The sequence below is a fragment of the Hibiscus syriacus genome, unplaced genomic scaffold (genome assembly GCF_006381635.1).
Source record: "Hibiscus syriacus cultivar Baekdansim isolate YM2019G1 unplaced genomic scaffold, ASM638163v2 tig00111947_pilon, whole genome shotgun sequence".
In the NCBI taxonomy this organism is placed as follows: Eukaryota; Viridiplantae; Streptophyta; class Magnoliopsida; order Malvales; family Malvaceae; genus Hibiscus; species Hibiscus syriacus.
In genome coordinates this window covers 453,042-471,168 of record NW_024063219.1, presented here as the reverse complement: position 1 = coordinate 471,168, position 18,127 = coordinate 453,042, and the positions used below count along the sequence as shown (strand labels likewise).

Below are 18,127 nucleotides of genomic sequence, written 5' to 3'. Positions count from 1 at the left end.
GTTAGTGTCAGTGCTTTTCTGAAGAATCCCCAACTAAGCTCTCATCGTGTTGTTTCCAGGTTCTTTCTTTTTTTCCTTTTCACTTCATTTTCCCTTATATGTATCTTAACTCCACTAATTTCAATATTTTATTTCTTTCCCTTTTCGTTTGTATGAATTGGGTTATTTTTTTCATCACTTGTGTTTTATATACTGTGAATTATATAATAAGTGGGATTTTCTTGCTGTTGATGACAGTAGAAGAATTATTCGTTGTAATGCAGACAAATTATGGAGATATTGAATTTGGATTTTACCCAAGTGTTGCACCCAAAATTGTTGATTCGAGAATTTAGCTTTCAACGTATCTAGGATGCGCGACATTATGATTTATTTCTTCATCTTTTTTTCATGGAGTATCGAGCATTTTACACTCAATGTTGAATATGCTATCTACTTGTTTGCCATGGTGTGAAGATAAAAAATGAGAGAGCTAGCTGGTATACAGATGTGGTTTTTATCTTTTTGACCACATACAATTTTCTTATGTTTGCTTGCTGACTGTGAGCTTTGGTGTATGTGGTTTAACTTGTGTTTGTTTCAATTTCACTTTGTGTGTTAATCATCCTAATCTGTAAGCATCTTCATGCCTTATCTTTAAGCTAATTCCTATGTTTTAATGTGATGCATACATGTTAAACCAGGGAATAATTTGTAAACACAAGATGCAAGTTCATACGTTAAAGTATAGGTTAAACCTCTACTTTTTTTCTCAGATATGGTTATTCCAAGGAAAGATTTATTTGGTCCTTGATATCTGCTATTGGCATATTCTATCTTGGTTTCGGCGCTACAATTTGGAGTTCAAAACCTATGGATAGCACATGTACTTGACTATTCCCCCCTCCCCCCATATATTTATATTTATATATATATTAAGCTCTCAACAAGTTACATCTTATTACACTTTATGTTTCTTCAGCCACCAGATAATATCGAGTATGCAGCTCTGGTGATAGGTGGTTCATTTATAATTGAAGGTATAATTGTAGATGATATGATATCTAGACATGATGTTTTAGTTTATCTTATTTGCGTTGTATAGTACTTGAAATTGAAATTGTTAAAGTTATGGATAGATCTATTAATTTAGTGAAGAGAATAGCCTAATTTTGATCAATATACTATTAGCTAATTTAAGCATTGAATTTCACATGTTTGTCCCTTAAACCTTACAAAGGTAAAAAATAAAATTGAAGAGAAAGGAAGCACTAGCACTAATCTTCAGTTACATTGCACATCTGCTTCCCAGGGGTAAGCATTCCGTAGTGCATCCATATTTTGCACTATTGAGACATACTGCAATATTTGTGGGATTTGTGGAGCATTTTGATATTTTACATACAGGTGAGCTGGTTGAATAATATTTTTGGAGTTTCCACTGTTTTTATTGTGATTTTACAGTTTGCATTTCCCCTCTGGAAGATGAAATATTTTACCAGTAATCTGATAGAATTGCTGAAAGGTTATTGTCAACCTGGTGGGACTGAGCTTAGGTTAATGACATAGTTAATTTAACAACCAGCCATAGATGAGAAGAACTATTTGTAATTTCCTTTACCTCTTCGTCCATATTCTGTAACAGACAACTAAACTAGTGAACTGTAGAAGCATGGTGCAATGATTGAGGACTTGTTTGTCTTTAAAATATTTAATAGGGTTGATTTGGTTATTGTTTTGAAAGATCTAAAAGTAAAACTTTCAACTGGATGTCTAAATTAGAAATCTATTTCTTAAATTGTTGTTATTGTTTACTTTTGCCTCCTGCCATCTTTTTATGCATTCTCTTTCTTCTGCACACATTAAGGATGATGTTGAGTGTTTGACTGAATAATCTCTATGTTTTATCTTTCCCTAATTCCCTTCTTCTGAGTACTGCACCTATCTAGTCTGTTAGTGGACCTTTATGCACAGTTTTTCTACTTGTTCAATTTTTTCCTTAAAAAAGTTATAAGAATCATGATGATAGCTGTGATTTTTCTTAGCTACTGCAGTTTGTTTTTTCATAGCTACTGCAGTTTTTTTTTTCAAGTTGCCATATAGCAGTGTTAACTTTGGCTGGAATGTCCTTTATGAAATGGAGGATTGGGTACTGTTTTATACTATCACGGTTGTCGGCAACTTTGATGATGACCCTAGATTTCTAGTCATTGCCTTCGTGAATTGTTACATAGCCAAATGTTGCTAAAATATTACTTATTTAGTAACCAGGTTACAATTTAAGTTGCTGAGTAAGATTCATGGGTGATTAATACAAGAGGATTTCTTCACGTTTTGCCTTTCATTGGCTCATAGGTTCTCAACTTTGTATCACATGTTGTTTCGTCATACCATGCACTGCTATAGCATGGTAAATTTGGAAATTGAATCTTAACGGTTAAGTTTCATAATTCTAGTTGGTTCTTTTGGATGAAAATGTTATATATAATGTATGTTTGTTGTTGGACCATCTTTCTGCCTTGTTTCCTCCTCCTTTCTTTTTCTTTTTCAATATATATTTTTTTTCCTCAGAATTAATTGTTATCATATAATATTTGTGGGGATGAATGAATGTAATTTGACATTATGATAGTGGAAAAAACTGAGTTGATCTTTGATGCTATGACTACTATGCTAGTTTATTTGGATAGATTGCTTCTGCAAGAGAAGACATTGAACGTGTACACATGTGAATGTGAGTTAAAGAGTGGGAGAAAGATGGAGGGAGGGGGAATTATGTAGTTAGAATGAGTTAAAAGTCTAAAGGTTGTGTTACTATAGTTTTATAATTTCTTGCATCTTTGGGTATGTGGTATATCTTATTGGAGCATATCAATTTTGTAGGTCGCAGTATTTCTCATCCAGCGCAACCGGCATGCCTTGATCGGGAGAGCAATAGATGACAATGATATGCAGAAAGTTCTCCATTTCTTGAAGAATGATTCGGTATATCTCTACTGGAATTGTCTAACTTGAAATCCACTTCATTTATAATCCTTCTTGAGAAGTTTGAGGGGTATGAAATTTCTGCAGGTTTTAGATGCTTTATATGATTGCAATAGTGATGTGATTGGTCCTGGGTTCTTCAGATTCAAGGCAGAGATTAGTGATTTTCTCACATCAACTTTTACTTTTGGCTGATTATTTTCAAATATTAGTCTTCTCCATAATTTCTATTCTGATATCTTTTTGCAAATTTTTCTTTATCTCATCAGGTACAAGTATTTTAATTAGAAAGCAAGAGATACATTTTACTAGCTCTCTTCTTGTCACTAACAGATCAATAATGCTATTGTGTTATGAACATTGATACGATGTTTTTCTTGCTGTAATTATGAAGAAATTTGTACTGAGTCCATACTTTCAGATATTATGATCATAAATAAGGGATGTTAGGTTACTAGCACAAAATTTATGCTAGATATGGCCTGCTAAAATAAATAATTGGCATTTCTCTACCTTTTGACATTTATTTGTATTATTTTTATATGACACTTTAGTTCCATCTGTATTATTTGTTGAAGGAAGTCCAGGTCAGATTTGTTGGATATGGGGTTGAGGAGGATCAATGGGTTAATGTAAAGAAGGCAGTACGAGAGAGATCATCCCATTTGAGCATTCTGAATGTAATAAGGTGACCATTGGATATCTCGTGTTGTGCTTGCAGGTGATTAATAGATACACGCATTGTTCTTAAATCTCTCAATAATCTTCCATCTCTATGTTAATTTGCGTTTCTTTTGGAATTTAGGAGATGAGAGATCAATCATTTACTATGATGCTCACGTCGTAAAGATTGATTGGAAAATGCAAGATATACGAAGGAGCAATGAAGACTAAAATTCTAGTGAGCAATATTTTTTTTTAAATTGAAAGTGAAAGAACCTAAACTAAATTCTAGAGAACAATGTCAAACTACATTATATTTAATTTTAATGTTTATAAATTTTAATTTATTATAGATCTGCCCTTTTGTGGCTTTTGATATAAAAACGCCGCTATAGATCTGTCCTTTTGCGGCGTTTGATCTAAAACGCCGCTATAGATATTGACCTTTTGCGACGTTTGTTCCAAAAAACGACGCTATAGACTGACATTTTACTGCGTTTGTTCCAAAAACGCCGCTATAGGTCTGACCTTTTGCGGCTTTTGTATCCAAAAACGCCGCTATATATCTGACCTTTTGCGGCGTTTGTTACAAAAACACCGCTATAGATATCGACATTTTGTGGCGTTTGTTCCAAAAAAACACCACGATAGATCATGACCTATTGCAGTGTTTTCTATTCTCAAATGCCACTAACTTTAGCGGCGCTGGTATTACTGGCGCTTCTTGCGGCGCTTTTCCTATCGCCGCAAGTACTTTTAGCACACTTAAAAACGCCGCAATAGAACAAAAAACGCCGTTAAAACTCTTTTTTGCTGTAGTGTAGTACATATATTTTATCACAATTACATGATGAAATTCATTAATTAAGAAATTCATTACGAAATCAATAGATATTACATTTTTAGTTATATTCATCTCCCTTAGGAACTTGAATTGCTATAATTGTCATCAATTAGTTATAATAAACATTTGACTGGATTAGGTACTACATGTTATTTTTGATAAACTAATACAATACATAACTTTTAAGACGATTGAACATAGGATCTTCAGGAGAAGAGTGCAACGCCTAGCCACTATACTAAAAACGAAATATTTATTTTTAACAAAAAAATTATATTTAAGTTAAACTATTGTTGGATTAATTTTATTTATTTTATAAAAATATATTATTATTTTAATATTTATTATTATAATAATAATTTAATTAAATATTCTAAGATTTCTCATATGAAATATTCGTAGAAGAAATATATAAAAATTAATTATGTTAATTTTAAAACATAAACATATAAATATTAAGATTTAAAAAAAAATAATACAAAGTGCCTTTAAATTTTATTTAATAAAATCAAATCAAATAAAATATTTAACAATGTATTAATTCCTTGTAGTGGAAGTCCTGAACTTAAAAACAAAGTAATAATAATTAACTTTTGTTTGCAAAATTCACATATATCTCAACAAAAATCATAAATTACATATAAAATTAATCATAATTGAATATTAAAAGTCACTCTCAAAGTTTATAGTCATCAAATAAAAATAGGACACCATTATTCATTTCAATAATGACAAAAACAATTGTTGTCACAAATCATCAATTATGATAAAATATTTCCATCACAATTATAAATAATAATAGTGACTACTTAATATATTATCATTATTACAATTTTCCCTGCAAAAAATAAGTTGACACCGATTCAAATATTTTATTAGTGACTAATTGATAATGATAATTTACTTTAATCATAATAAATAATATTAGTGATGTACTTTAAAATTATCAGAATTATTACCTAATCATTAACCAAATGAAATAATTCACAATTATACATTTTAAAAATTACAAAAATAATTTTATCAAAAATAACCTACTAAAAATTCTTCATGACATTAAATGATCAATAAAGTTCTTATTTCCTGTATTGAAAGCTGAAGCAACCCCATTCATGTGACATGCGGCCACGGAACTATCCACTTTTCTGCATGAACACAAGAGACCAAGGACGGATCGAGGGAGTTGATACGGGTGATGGCTGTCTTTTAAAATTTTAATCTTTATATAATTTAAATAATTTTAGATAGTTTTACGATAATTTATTTTCAGTTAAAATTTTATAAATTCATCTCTAATATAAAATTATATTCATCTCTACTCACCTAGAGATCTGAATCCCTTTTGTGAGAACACCAGTTTCTGCAACATGTGATAGCATCACTTTCATATATATACAAGTAATGCATTGCAGCCATGCTTAAAAAGAATACATGGTGGAATATTAGCAGGAAACCATTTAACGGAATAATAAAGAATAAAAAGATTTAACGAGATTATCATAATTAACCATCACTTAGGGCTAATTAACTACCTCGATATCATTAAAATAGACCCACTGAAAAAATAAAACCCTGAATTTTATTATTTTATTTAATACTAACTGAAGTGATCATATATGATTTATGTAAAATACAATTGTGTTGCTAATTAAAATATTTAGGTGGAAGTTTTCACGTTATGTGGCTATCTTATATTTTCACAATTATTGTACCAAAATAGTTTTCACCAACTACAACGAAGAGGACATTTTTATATATTGGATTATTTAAATGATGATACTTGAGTTTTTTAACCTAATGTTAAAATAAGATTGTGAAATAGTGTATTTTTATATTAAATTATGCATATAAAGTCACATCTTTCTAATTAGTGATGTTGCTTATGTAATGGATGATGAGTGACACAAAGACAATTGTATTTATTAAATTCATATATTATTTTCGTTTTCGTTTCATTTGTTAAAATTTAGGGTAAACTACACAAGTGGTCCCTCGAGTATAAGGTATTACTTTATTGAGTACCTCGACTATTAAAATTATAAAATGACACTCTGACTATAGAGTGTTGCTTTGTTGATTCCAACGATTATTTAAAATTAAAAATGGTCACCCGGTATTCATTGTGTTCCAAATTTGTCATTTTTCGTTAAAAAATTGACAGTAATCTGAGTTGAACGTTAACATGTTGACTGTGATATGATAAATTTGATCATAGAATCTCAAAGATTATCACATCTCATTCGGAATGTTAAAGTCCAGCTTAGACAACCGCCAATTTTTAACGAAAAATGATGAGTGTTTTGGAACATAATAAATAGTTGCGAGACCATTTTGTAACTTTTCATAGTCGATGAACATAACAAAATAACATTCTATAGCCGGAGGAATATTTATAACTTTTATAATCGAGAGACTTAATAAGATAATACCCTATAGTCGGGGACCATTTGTGTACTTTACCCTAAAATTTCTAAGTGTTTAACATATTATACATTCATATAAATTTTAATACGTTGATTATTTATTCTGTATAAAATGTAAGAAACTCATAAATTTATATCGATATTAGTTTCATTTTTTCTCTTTTAATTCATTTTTATTTCGTATTGATTATTTATATCGATATTGATTAACCCTATGTTGATCAACTCCTTTTACCCATCTGATACTGCTAGCCCACTCTGTTACTGTGGGCCACTTATTGGGATGGGTTCGCCTCTTCCAAAATCATATCTTACAGGTTTTTTTTACCCAACAAGGCAAACTGTTTTATTAATTAGTCTAATATGACATATAGAAGTTTATTGTGGGATCTAGGGTATTTGCTACAATATTAAAAAAACTCGTCATCTCGAGGTGATAAGTTTGTTTAAATAATATTTTTTTATTCAAACTCGTCACATCAAAACGATGAGTTCCAATAAAATATAATTCTTTATTAAAATTTATCACATCAGGATAAAAAACTTGAATAGAAAATATTTTTTAGAACTCGGTACCTTAATGTGATAAGTTCTAAGTCAATGTAGTAAATGTTGTAGATCGATAAATAAACTTTTATATACAAGCTAATTAATTAAATTGTTTGCCCTATTGTAAAAAGAAATAAAACCTTATGGCTACATTGTCAGTTCAGGGTTTCTAGTCCAACTGATTCTTATATTTCACTTGTGATCGTTTAATTTTAACAAACCTATTTTAAAAAAATTAATAACTTTATAAAAATAATTTAAAAAATTATGACGTGATAAATATATGAGAACGAGTAATCATTTTCAGTTTCTGTTATCAAATGTCCTGAATAGATATATAATAAATTTATAGATTAATTATGAATTATTCTCTCTTTTTTTCAAGTAAATTAAACTGATGTTGTGGTTCCATCATGTGTCACAGAGCACATTATAACAAAAATCATGAACAGTTTTGTGATTGGTTTATTTCTCAATTTCAACTTTCCCTTTCTTTCATTTTCCAACATAACGTACTTAGTCCGGAAGCTACACCAAAACAAATGAATTTAGTGAAGTGAAATGGTGTTTGACTAAGGCCCTAATAATAGCCTCATCACTGCTTTGGTTTCGACTGATATGAGTGATGGATTGCGGCTATGCATGTCAGGAACTTGTGGTCGAATTCGAAAACATCCACTCATAGTAGGGTAAGACCAATGCTTCTCAGTTCAACTTCAACATTCTGCATTGTCCTTTCAAAAGTCGGTTTAGACTTTTGTGTGCATTAATGTTGGTGGGACTCATTTGGTAAGAAATTTATGTCAAAAATTAACCCCACTTTCGATTTTGTTTGATTCCTCAACATCTTTAATTATTGCTATCCTTTGTTCTCTTCACTTGGCATAAACATCTGAGGTTTTATGTTCATACTGCGAAGTACATTAGTTTCTTCCTTTTGAATTTGGAGACTCTTTACAAAAGAAAAAAAACCTTTAATTAGAACCTCAATCATGCGGTATTGTGTAAATGGACATTATTATTATTATCACGGGGAAGAGATATGCATGCTGTTTTTCATTTCGAGTTGCAGTTGCCCTACGGCTAAGGCTAACGCCTTAATCGATAGACACGAATAAAAACTGTTGCCACCGACAATTTCATATTACACAGACACAACTGCATCAATGGATACACGATTCTTTTTTTGTTTGTTTTCTGGACGTTGCACTTCATCGTCCATAAATCTTGAGATCGTTTTCAGTGTAATGAATCAATTGAATTGTAGATAGATACTTAGGTTAACAAAACGATGCATTGCAGCCATGCATGTTTGTGTTTGCATATCAACATTTTGCTTTGACAGAAACGAAACAAAGATCTTTGCATGGATTTTATAATTGATTGATTATTTAAATTTGGTTCACAATTTCTTCTTCTTCGTGGAGCCCACTGTGCCTAAATGGTGAGAAAAGAAATGAGGAATGAATGAAGGGGATTCAAACAATACAAGCACGGAATTGGAAAACTTATTTAAGGGGAAAAAAACATGCATGCTTTGACAGCAAAGTCTATGGGATTTGGAATGGATTCTCACAGTGAAAGATCACTCGTCAAATTTTGTCCTACTGATAAGATATCGGCTTGCTTGCTGGCTTTGATTGGACATTTCTTTCTCTCTTCACAGTCTTATCGAGGAAACAAAATCTAACACAATTCTTTGATTTAAATCTTAAAGGGTGCACTGTTTCGTTTGTTAGCACAATTCGTTGGTTACGATTAAAACTTTATTTAATATGATACTTGGTATTATTATAAAGGTTATTAAAAAAACGTAAAATTTAAAAGTAACAGAATATTCTTTTGAAATTTCATTTCATCATAAGTGTGATGAAAATCCAAGAACAAAAGCTCGAATTTGAATTAGCTGTACCTATGTCATGTCTAGGTTTCCGATTCTCGTGGCAAACAAATTGTAATGAAATAACAATATTTAGTAAATCAAATCTCCAAAGTTTTTCTCTTCTTTTGAAAAATAAATATTGACATCTCTCGAAGAATCGACTTAATTTGCTTTATATATAAAAGGTCAGAGGAAACAATTCAGATAATATAATTGGATTTTGATAATGCGATTAAGGAGAATAATCGCATAATTACTTTGTTTAAGTCGTGGACTTTGCCTTTCATTAGCTACCGAAATGCCTTTTATGCGAATTTTTTGACCAATTAATTCGACAATCAGATTTGGGTTAAGCCACAATCATCATCCGCATAACATCATGTGATTACATTCTCACATATATTACTTTACGCCTGCATTCAGGCTTTGCTATTTTTTTAATATCTTTTCTATTAAATTTTTATATTTTCATATATTTGACTAATCAGAATCTAATATTAAAAAATTTTATAATAAAAACAAATTTTTTTGTCATAGGCTAAAATTGTTTAAACTAGGGATGGGCATGGGTCGGGTTGGGTTGGGTTTTTGGTCAACCCGACCCGACCCGAGAATAAGAGAGCCTCCACCCGAGACCGACCCGGCCCGACTCGAAATAATAAAAAAATATTTTTATTCAATAAAAACAGTGACTTAATTGAAAAAAATTATATATAGAGGGGTATTATTGTAATTATCCCTAAATATATAGGATAAAATTATATATATTTTTCGGGTCGAATTTTTTCACCCTAAACCCGAACTCAACCCGAACACCACATAAAAAAACCCGATCCAAACCCGAATTTTTTTAAGAAAAATCCGACCTGATCGGATCGGAACCCGTCGGGTCGGTTTTAAATGTCCATCCCTAATTTAAACATATAATATCTTATAAATATTCTAAATTACTAAAAAATATATTTATATATGTTTCCAAGATAAAAAATATTTAGAATGTCAATAACTCATTTTAGAAAGAGACAGATGTGGGGTTTGGTTAATTTTGTAAAAGTCAAACTAATAACATTATTCTCTGTTTCATAATTCTATATATCTATATTTTCATCTGCAATATTGATCAGAATTTACAAGTCTTCCCTTTCCACCTCTTAAGTTCACACACTGTCATTTAGCCTTCCATTTCTCTATATATATTTGCCACAATCACCACACACCTATCATCTCCTTATCTACACAAATCCTTAATCCTCTTCAGTTTCCCCTTTATTATCTAACAAAGATATACATGGCTAAAGTCGCCACCTTTTTCATCTTAACCCTTCTCCTCGTTTCTACTGTATCCTTTGCCGCTCGCTTTGGCCCTGCTTCGCCTAGCCAGCCCCAAGCTGAGGTTAGTTAAATTTGACTGATTTTTGCTCCCTTCAAACTTATATTTGATGGTTTTGGGTTTTTTAATAGGGTCTTGCTGTTGAAACTGAGCAGTCGAGTGATGGTGTTGAAGATAGCTGTGATGGAGTTGGAGAAGATGAGTGTCTGATGAGAAGAACTCTTGCCGCTCATGTCGATTATATCTATACTCAGAAGCACAAGCCATGATAATTTTTCTCTTGTTTTAAGTTTTAAACTATGAAATTATTGTCCCTGTTAATTATTATATATGATATAGTTATATATCATATTCTTCTTGATTATATATTTCTTCCATCTTCTGGTTTGGTTTTGAGTTTCTCTTTAATGATTTTGGTACATATTATTTCATTGGTTAGTGAATATTTCATAGTTCTTCTATGATGGAAAATATGCATAAATCATGATGGGAAAACTCATGCACACCAATCATTTTTGCACTGCTTTAAGTGACAGTCGGATATAAAAAACACGAGCAGAAGTGCTTGATTTTTCAAGAATTTTATGTATATTAAATGTAAATATAATTTATAAATGATTTAAAAATATATAAAAACATTCTTTATTTTGAATAAATGTTGAATTCAATTACCCAAAAAGCAAAAGAAACAGTCAACAAATATACACAAAGACAGCAATCCAAGCAAAATCCAAACCATACAATCATTCAGTCAACTTATTTAAAGGATAAATTCTTAATCACTTTCATTAAAGCTTTTTTTCCCGTAATCCTTGTCTCTAAAACTTTAATATTTTTTACAATTTCAAAAATATTTGTATTGGATTAAAATTCATAATTATGGACATATATTTTTAATGTATATTATTATCATAAAATATGACATAAGTTGATTAACCAATTATGTTATAAAGTCATAACGTAGTACAATTGTAATGAAAATAAAAGTTTATATACTATTAACATTGTATTTATAATTTGATGAGAGATAAATTTATAAATACATATCATAATTGATTCTTAAATCAGCTATATAAAATGATTATAGTCCCCAAGAAATACATCATCTCAATTTTCTATTATCTTGTCAGAGAGTTTATACTCAAGAGAATTCTAACTTCTTAGAAGATAGCAACAAAATATATGCTCGAAGATTTCAACTTATAGATTAATTCAAGTATGATTTTGCATCTAGTATTTTATTATGATGATTTGACATGATTAGATCCTGATTTGTTTTTATATTTATTATGGTTTGGTTCTAACAAGTGATATTAGAACCTCGCCATGTTGAACCATTAAGAATTAATTGATTTTAAAATTATTTTTTATAGGATTAAAATTCTGCTATAAAATTGTAGTATAATTCTTAAAAGTTATGATAGTATAAAATTTAGGGTTTATATTTCTTTTTCGTGCGATTGATTCTTCAAATTCTACTTTTGATTTTTGGTGTGATTGAAATAAACTTTACGGTTTCAATTTTTCTTTTTTACTTTAGTGTATATACGATTCTGCACAATTGAAAAGCAATTACATGAGAATAGCTATTAAGTTATAAATTTATTTATTGGTTTGGTTTCTTCCTTGGAAAGGCTAAAGTTTTGCAATTCCAATGGGTTTATGTGTATACTTTAGATTGTAAAAATCTTTTAATTATTTCTTTATTAATCGTATGTTTATAAAGATGAAAATCGGTACATAGATTTAAGCATTATTTTATTTCGTTTTAATTGGAGAAATAAATCCTGTTCTTTTGTTTTTCGAAACCCTAGACAGTCGATATTGCATGCTATGTTTTCTTTTGATGTAAGCCGATGTTTAAATTTTTTTCTCAATTTAATTTGTAATTGGATGATTTTGTGAATGTGTATATAGTTATTTAAGGTTTAATATACTACATGGTTTGATGTTTCCAATTACGGTTATAACATTTTAGATTCTTTAAAGTAGCTTTAAACCGTATTTTTTATTATGGAATTTTCATCTCTCAGTATGAAATGAATGAAGTTTTCCTTTCCTAAATCTCTCTTCTCCTATTTTCTCTCGTCTTCCTTCTTTTCCTTCAACCTCGTCCATAACAACAAGTTTCTCAATTTCCCAATGGTCATCGGAGCAGTCATGTAAGTTTCATTACCTTGCTTTGAGTCTGTACCTAAAAAAGGCCCAAAGAAAAATGTTTGATTTCTCCCCATATCAAATTTAATCAAATAAAACCCATTTGGTGCTGATTTTTCTTGTTTTATTTGATCTTGAGGGATGAAGTGTTGAAATTTTAGCCGGTGGGGAGAATCCATTAATAACATGAAGTGGTAGAAATGTCTATAGCTACAAACACGTGACGAGTTTCAGTACAATGACACCCTAAACACGAACTCTACCTGGTAGATAATTTCACTACAAACGAATTCTGAAACATTATACATCTCGTTAAATGCACCGTCTCGATAGATTATTCTTGTTTTTGAATGATATCTTGGTGTTGGAGCTTTATGATTCTCAAATGGTATAGACAAGTTCACTATTGGTGTTTCGCAGAATTGGAGTTGTTTCTGGGAAGGCGATATTCGGGCCTCCTCTTGATGATTACCGGAAAAAGAAGCTGCAGGAAGATGCCGCTACAAAACAGGAGGAGACCAACTCAAGTTAGCCGAATGTCTTTATTAAAATTTGTCTAGTCTGGTCATTCAAAGGAGAGAAGCAAGTTTCTCATCCATTTACCTTTTGAAGATGCTGAACCTGTATTCAAACATTTGTGAACTCTTCTTGGTGCTATTCGAGCCAGATATCAATGGAGGAAAAGCTGGCATGCATCAAAGTATTTTGTTCACTGTTCTGTGAAGGGTTCCTTCTTTATACTGCTTTTGCTGTTGAGAAATGAAAATAATAAACAACTTTTTTCCCTGAGGTTCACTAGCAATATTCAATGGAGTTGCCTGTTATGACTTATATTATAATTTTTGCCTATGCCTGCACTGTTCCGCTGCTCGTCTAGCTTTAACTACTCGTTACTCAAATGTCATAACTTGTCAAAAATAGTATATATGCTGCGTAGCGGTTTATATGTTGAATGTAGGAAAGCTGTATTGTCTGCATCGTCTTGATATCTAGTTTCGATTAGATCCAACAAATTTACGGTTGATCTGTGGTAGGGGCAGCCATTAGTGCTTCATTGCTTCTTCTGGTTGTAGAAGCAAACTCAAAGCAGTAGCCTTATTGCGGAAGGATCAGCAGTATAGTTCAATGCTGTAGGGCAAGGCTTGAAACGTTCGAATCAGACATCGCCATTATAAGAGACCATCCATTATATGTATTGAATCATAAGTACATTTTAATTTTGATTTAGGAAATGAAAATAGACCAAATATTTTGAATCTGTAAATATGAAGGATTAAAAATGTTATTATCCTAAATAAAATGAAGTTAGGTCTGCTCACTGTTACTTTCAAACCGTTACGTTAGTCATGCTAGTGTTTTTTAACTATACGTAACTAATATAATATTTTAAATAATATTTATTTAAAATGTTATTAAAAAAAAGAACAAACTCCCGATGAGGCCCACTAAAATTATGAACAGACTAAGCCCAAAATCCCGATGAGGCGAAGCGCTTTGCGTTAAACCTTAAAAACAAACATCAACCAGATTTGGGGTTTAAAAAGGAACAAGCGCGACGGAAACGCACATAACTGCTTTGAGAATGGCGGAAATCTGAGGCCGGGAAAGCGAAGAGTTGGAAGAAGTTGCCATAACTTCAGAGGCAGTGAACTTGGAGGGAGGAGTTTACTAAAAAGTCGCACTTTTGGAACCACAGGTGAGAATTTGATTCATCTCTGTTTCCTTACCTAGATAGAAAGACACACCTTTGGAGCTTTTTTCATGTTTGCCATAACTGCTTTCCTTTTATTTTATGTAAGGATTGAGTGTAAAGAGACGGAAAAACAAAATATGGGTTCTTAAAGAAAACTTCAGACTTTTTCGTGTTTATTGGTTTTGCCAAAGATGGGCGGTATGGAAAGAGCTAAAATTTGAAATAAATTTAATAATTTTTTGTTCTAATCACGTGATTATGAGAAGTATGCCTTTTGTTTTATATGATTTCATTGCTGCTTTTGATATTCTTAGTGATACCTGTTGGTTTTTTAGATTTTATTTTGACTAAGTGTGCAACAGGGTATTGTCTGAAGTCTGAACAATCTTGCTGGAGTAGAACCGGGAAAGTCTTAGATCACTGCATTGCTTGGCGTTTTTTTTACTGTTGCTACTGCTATGGCTACGGCCAAGATTCGGAGGAGTAGCTTCTCTCGAAACCTTTCCACTGCAGCCCCATCTCTAGGCCCTGGACTTATGTGTGGGCCTAATGGCACGGTCTTTCTATCTTCTGGGATACCCGACCTTGACAGTAATGCATGCACATAATTGCCTAACATGCTCTTATCACTGACTTGAGTGATGTGTTCTCTTATTCTATTGTTTTTTACTTGTTATGCAGAGGTACTGGGTGGTGGGTTCCCTTTGGGAAGCCTGGTTATGGTGATGGAAGATGCAGAAGCACCACATCACATGCTTTTGTTGAGGAATTTCATGGCTCAGGGACTTGTTCACGGTCAACCTCTTCTCTATGCTAGTCCAGCCAGAGATCCAAGGGGATTTTTGGGTACTTTGCCCAGTCCTGCTGTATCCAAAGATGACAAATCCCGGGAACCTGATCCAAATCAGGTCTCTTTATCTTTGACACTTGTTTTCTTTGGTTTCTTAAGTTTGTTTGAATTATCTTGTGTTTAAATGCTCAGATTGTGAATTTTGTATTAAAAAAAATTACAGGAGAAAGGTCTGAGAATTGCTTGGCAGTATAAGAAGTATTTTGGTGAAAATCAGCTCACTTTTGATGGCCAAAGAGGTAGTTTATCCCTCGTTACACTCCTCACTTTTCGGTTGTTGTTTGAAAGTGCACTGTTCTTAACCAATGCTCAAGCTACCGTAACTTTTCTATTGTTGTTTGAAAGTGCCCTGTTCTTAACCAATGTCCATGCTATCACTCTTCAGTTACTTATCTGAAAAATGCCCTGTTCTTAATCAGTGTTCATGCTATTTTCTTTTCCAATGTACTTGTGGTCTCTCTTTATGTGATCATTTTGCAGATGGAAAACGTGAGTACTCTAATGAATTTGACTTGCGGAAGCCCCTAGAGAGGCACTTAATCAATGGCCAGCGCATAGATTGTGTTAGCATCCAAGATTTTTCTGACCTTTCCACTCTTCAGGATCGATGTGCAACATTTTTATCTCAGTTCCCGCGGTATCATTGTTTGCCTTCTTGTTCATATATTAATGATGTTGGAATTATTTGATCATTCTGGCATATTTGCTAGTGTTTGATTTTATTATTACTTGTTATGTCGTCTCCCTTATGGCTGCATGAAGAATCCTGTATGAAGCTCCAAAATCTTAATTTTAGTGTCTTTGACTAACTTGTCATTACCTTTCTTTTCCTTCTTTCCATTTGGTATACTTGTCAGTCATTCCTCTTTTTCGGCAATCTTGTAGAAATGATGGCAGCATTTCTTGTGCTGGTCGTATCGCTATTCAATCATTTTGTTCTCCACAGTGTGCGTATTCCAACATGGTTAGTGGAAGATTTTTTGGATTTATTGAGCTATTATAAATTTCTGTTTCTTTTCCTTCAAGTGCTTAAATATAAGATGTTTTTGGAGCATTGAAGTAGTAGAAGTCGCAGTTTTGGAACTCACTTTGATGGCATGCATTTTTTAAAGGGTCATAATATGAACTATTGCAGGAGTGGGAGATACTTTCATTTATTAGATCTCTCAAAAGCACGGTACAGTCTTTGAATTCGGTAGCCATAATAACCTTTACTCCTTCCCTTCTTTCACCATCCTTCTGTAAAAGATGGCAGCACATGGCAGACACGTTGCTTTCAGTCAAAGCAATTCAAGGTTTATTGTCAAACTACCTCGTGCTCATCGTTTGCATTTATTGGTTCCTAGTTTGTACTGACTTGTTAATCTTTTGGATTCTTCCTTCAGATGAAGACAAGGAGTTGGCACTACTACTCACTGGTTACCAAGATATGGTTGGCTTTCTGAATGTGCACAAAGTGGCACGCATCAACACACAGGTTCGTAAGCATTAATCTTCATCCCAGTCTTGTACAGCTTGATCAAATTCCTTAAGAGATATATAACAATGCAACTGTCAGTTTTACTCGAATTTTGCACAATTAATCTTATACCTTATTTTTCCTTAATGTTCTCAGGTTCCTGTGATTCTCGAGGCAACAACCTTCTCAATCAAGTTGCAGAAGCGTCGGTATTTGGTTTTAGAATGCTTAAATCAGGCCCCTGTCGATGGTTCGAGTGGAACTTCGTACGGCACATCAGGTAGTTGCTCTAGTTCCTCCAAAACAGGGAACCTCGATTTTTAACTGCATAGTTCAGAATAATCGAACACGATAGCAAGAAAAGAGAAACAGTCGGAAATCAAGAACACAATTTGTTGCTGCCAAGGATTTTCCAAAAGCAAGCAAGCCCAAGAGCAGTTGAGAACCAACCAGCGATGCCAACACAGAACACCACTGAGTATTGCTGGAATTGTAGATTGACATTTTTCCATATAAGAATTTATGGTCATGTACCACACAACAGCTTAGAAGTTTATGCAAAACATGTTTATTAATTAAAGTTTGAGTATTATTTGATGCTTTGTTTTTCATGTGATACGAAGTAGTTTACTACAAATGGACCAGATCTCATCTGAGATTTATAATAATATTTATAAAAAAATTCAAACTTGCATGAAATTATTCAAAATTTGTTATAAGGGCCAGAAATTTAAATGGAAGAATAGTGAATTTGACATCAATATGACATGCTAAATCAATTACGTACTATATGCATTATTTAGTTTGATTAAAATAAAATAGAATTGCAATAACAGTTTAGAATAATACAACTCAGCCCAGTTAAGATATTCTTCAAATCAAAACTCATCGTAGTGAAGTCTTCCATGTTTGATTTGGTCTTTAGTACGAAACTCTGACAACTGCTTTCAATACATAGCTGCTCACCGTCTTGCGTGTCGGCAGGTGGCATTGTCTGCTGAAAGGCGAGAAAAGAATAGGAACAAATCAACCCTGATTTTTCTTTTCTGTATATATTAATCATTTAACCTAACTTCTTTCATTTTCCTCCTAGTAACGGTGGCTGAAAAGAGTAAAACAAACAAACAAACATGCTGAATTGTTCGGTATTCATCCCTAAATTAGTTTTTTAGTGTAAACAGTAAACAGTAAACAGTAAACCGATCTTTATGAATTTTCTTCGTGATGTTTTTTCATTTGAATAATTAAGATTCAGAATCTTTTTTATTCATTGATAATGTACATTGCTTATAGAAATAACTGCTCAAACTCGA

The 18,127-nt window shown here is 32.2% G+C and overlaps 1 protein-coding gene and 1 long non-coding RNA gene across 2 annotated transcripts; both read left to right on the top strand.

Moving 5' to 3' along the window:
• Positions 1-10,567: 10,567 nt before the first annotated feature.
• Positions 10,568-11,019, top strand: LOC120173373. Its single transcript, XR_005521051.1, has 2 exons — positions 10,568-10,722; positions 10,816-11,019. It is a non-coding gene; the product is annotated as an uncharacterized LOC120173373 (long non-coding RNA).
• A 3,289-nt stretch (positions 11,020-14,308) lies between these two features.
• Positions 14,309-17,403, top strand: LOC120173375 (elongator complex protein 4-like). The gene is made up of 9 exons (XM_039180568.1): positions 14,309-14,508; positions 14,868-15,096; positions 15,187-15,413; positions 15,519-15,594; positions 15,836-15,992; positions 16,241-16,319; positions 16,491-16,650; positions 16,741-16,832; positions 16,971-17,403. Exons 2-9 carry the CDS (start codon positions 14,964-14,966, stop codon positions 17,136-17,138), a joined length of 1,092 nt encoding a protein of 363 aa, XP_039036499.1. The 5' UTR covers positions 14,309-14,508; positions 14,868-14,963; the 3' UTR covers positions 17,139-17,403.
• The last annotated feature ends 724 nt before the right edge of the window (positions 17,404-18,127 follow it).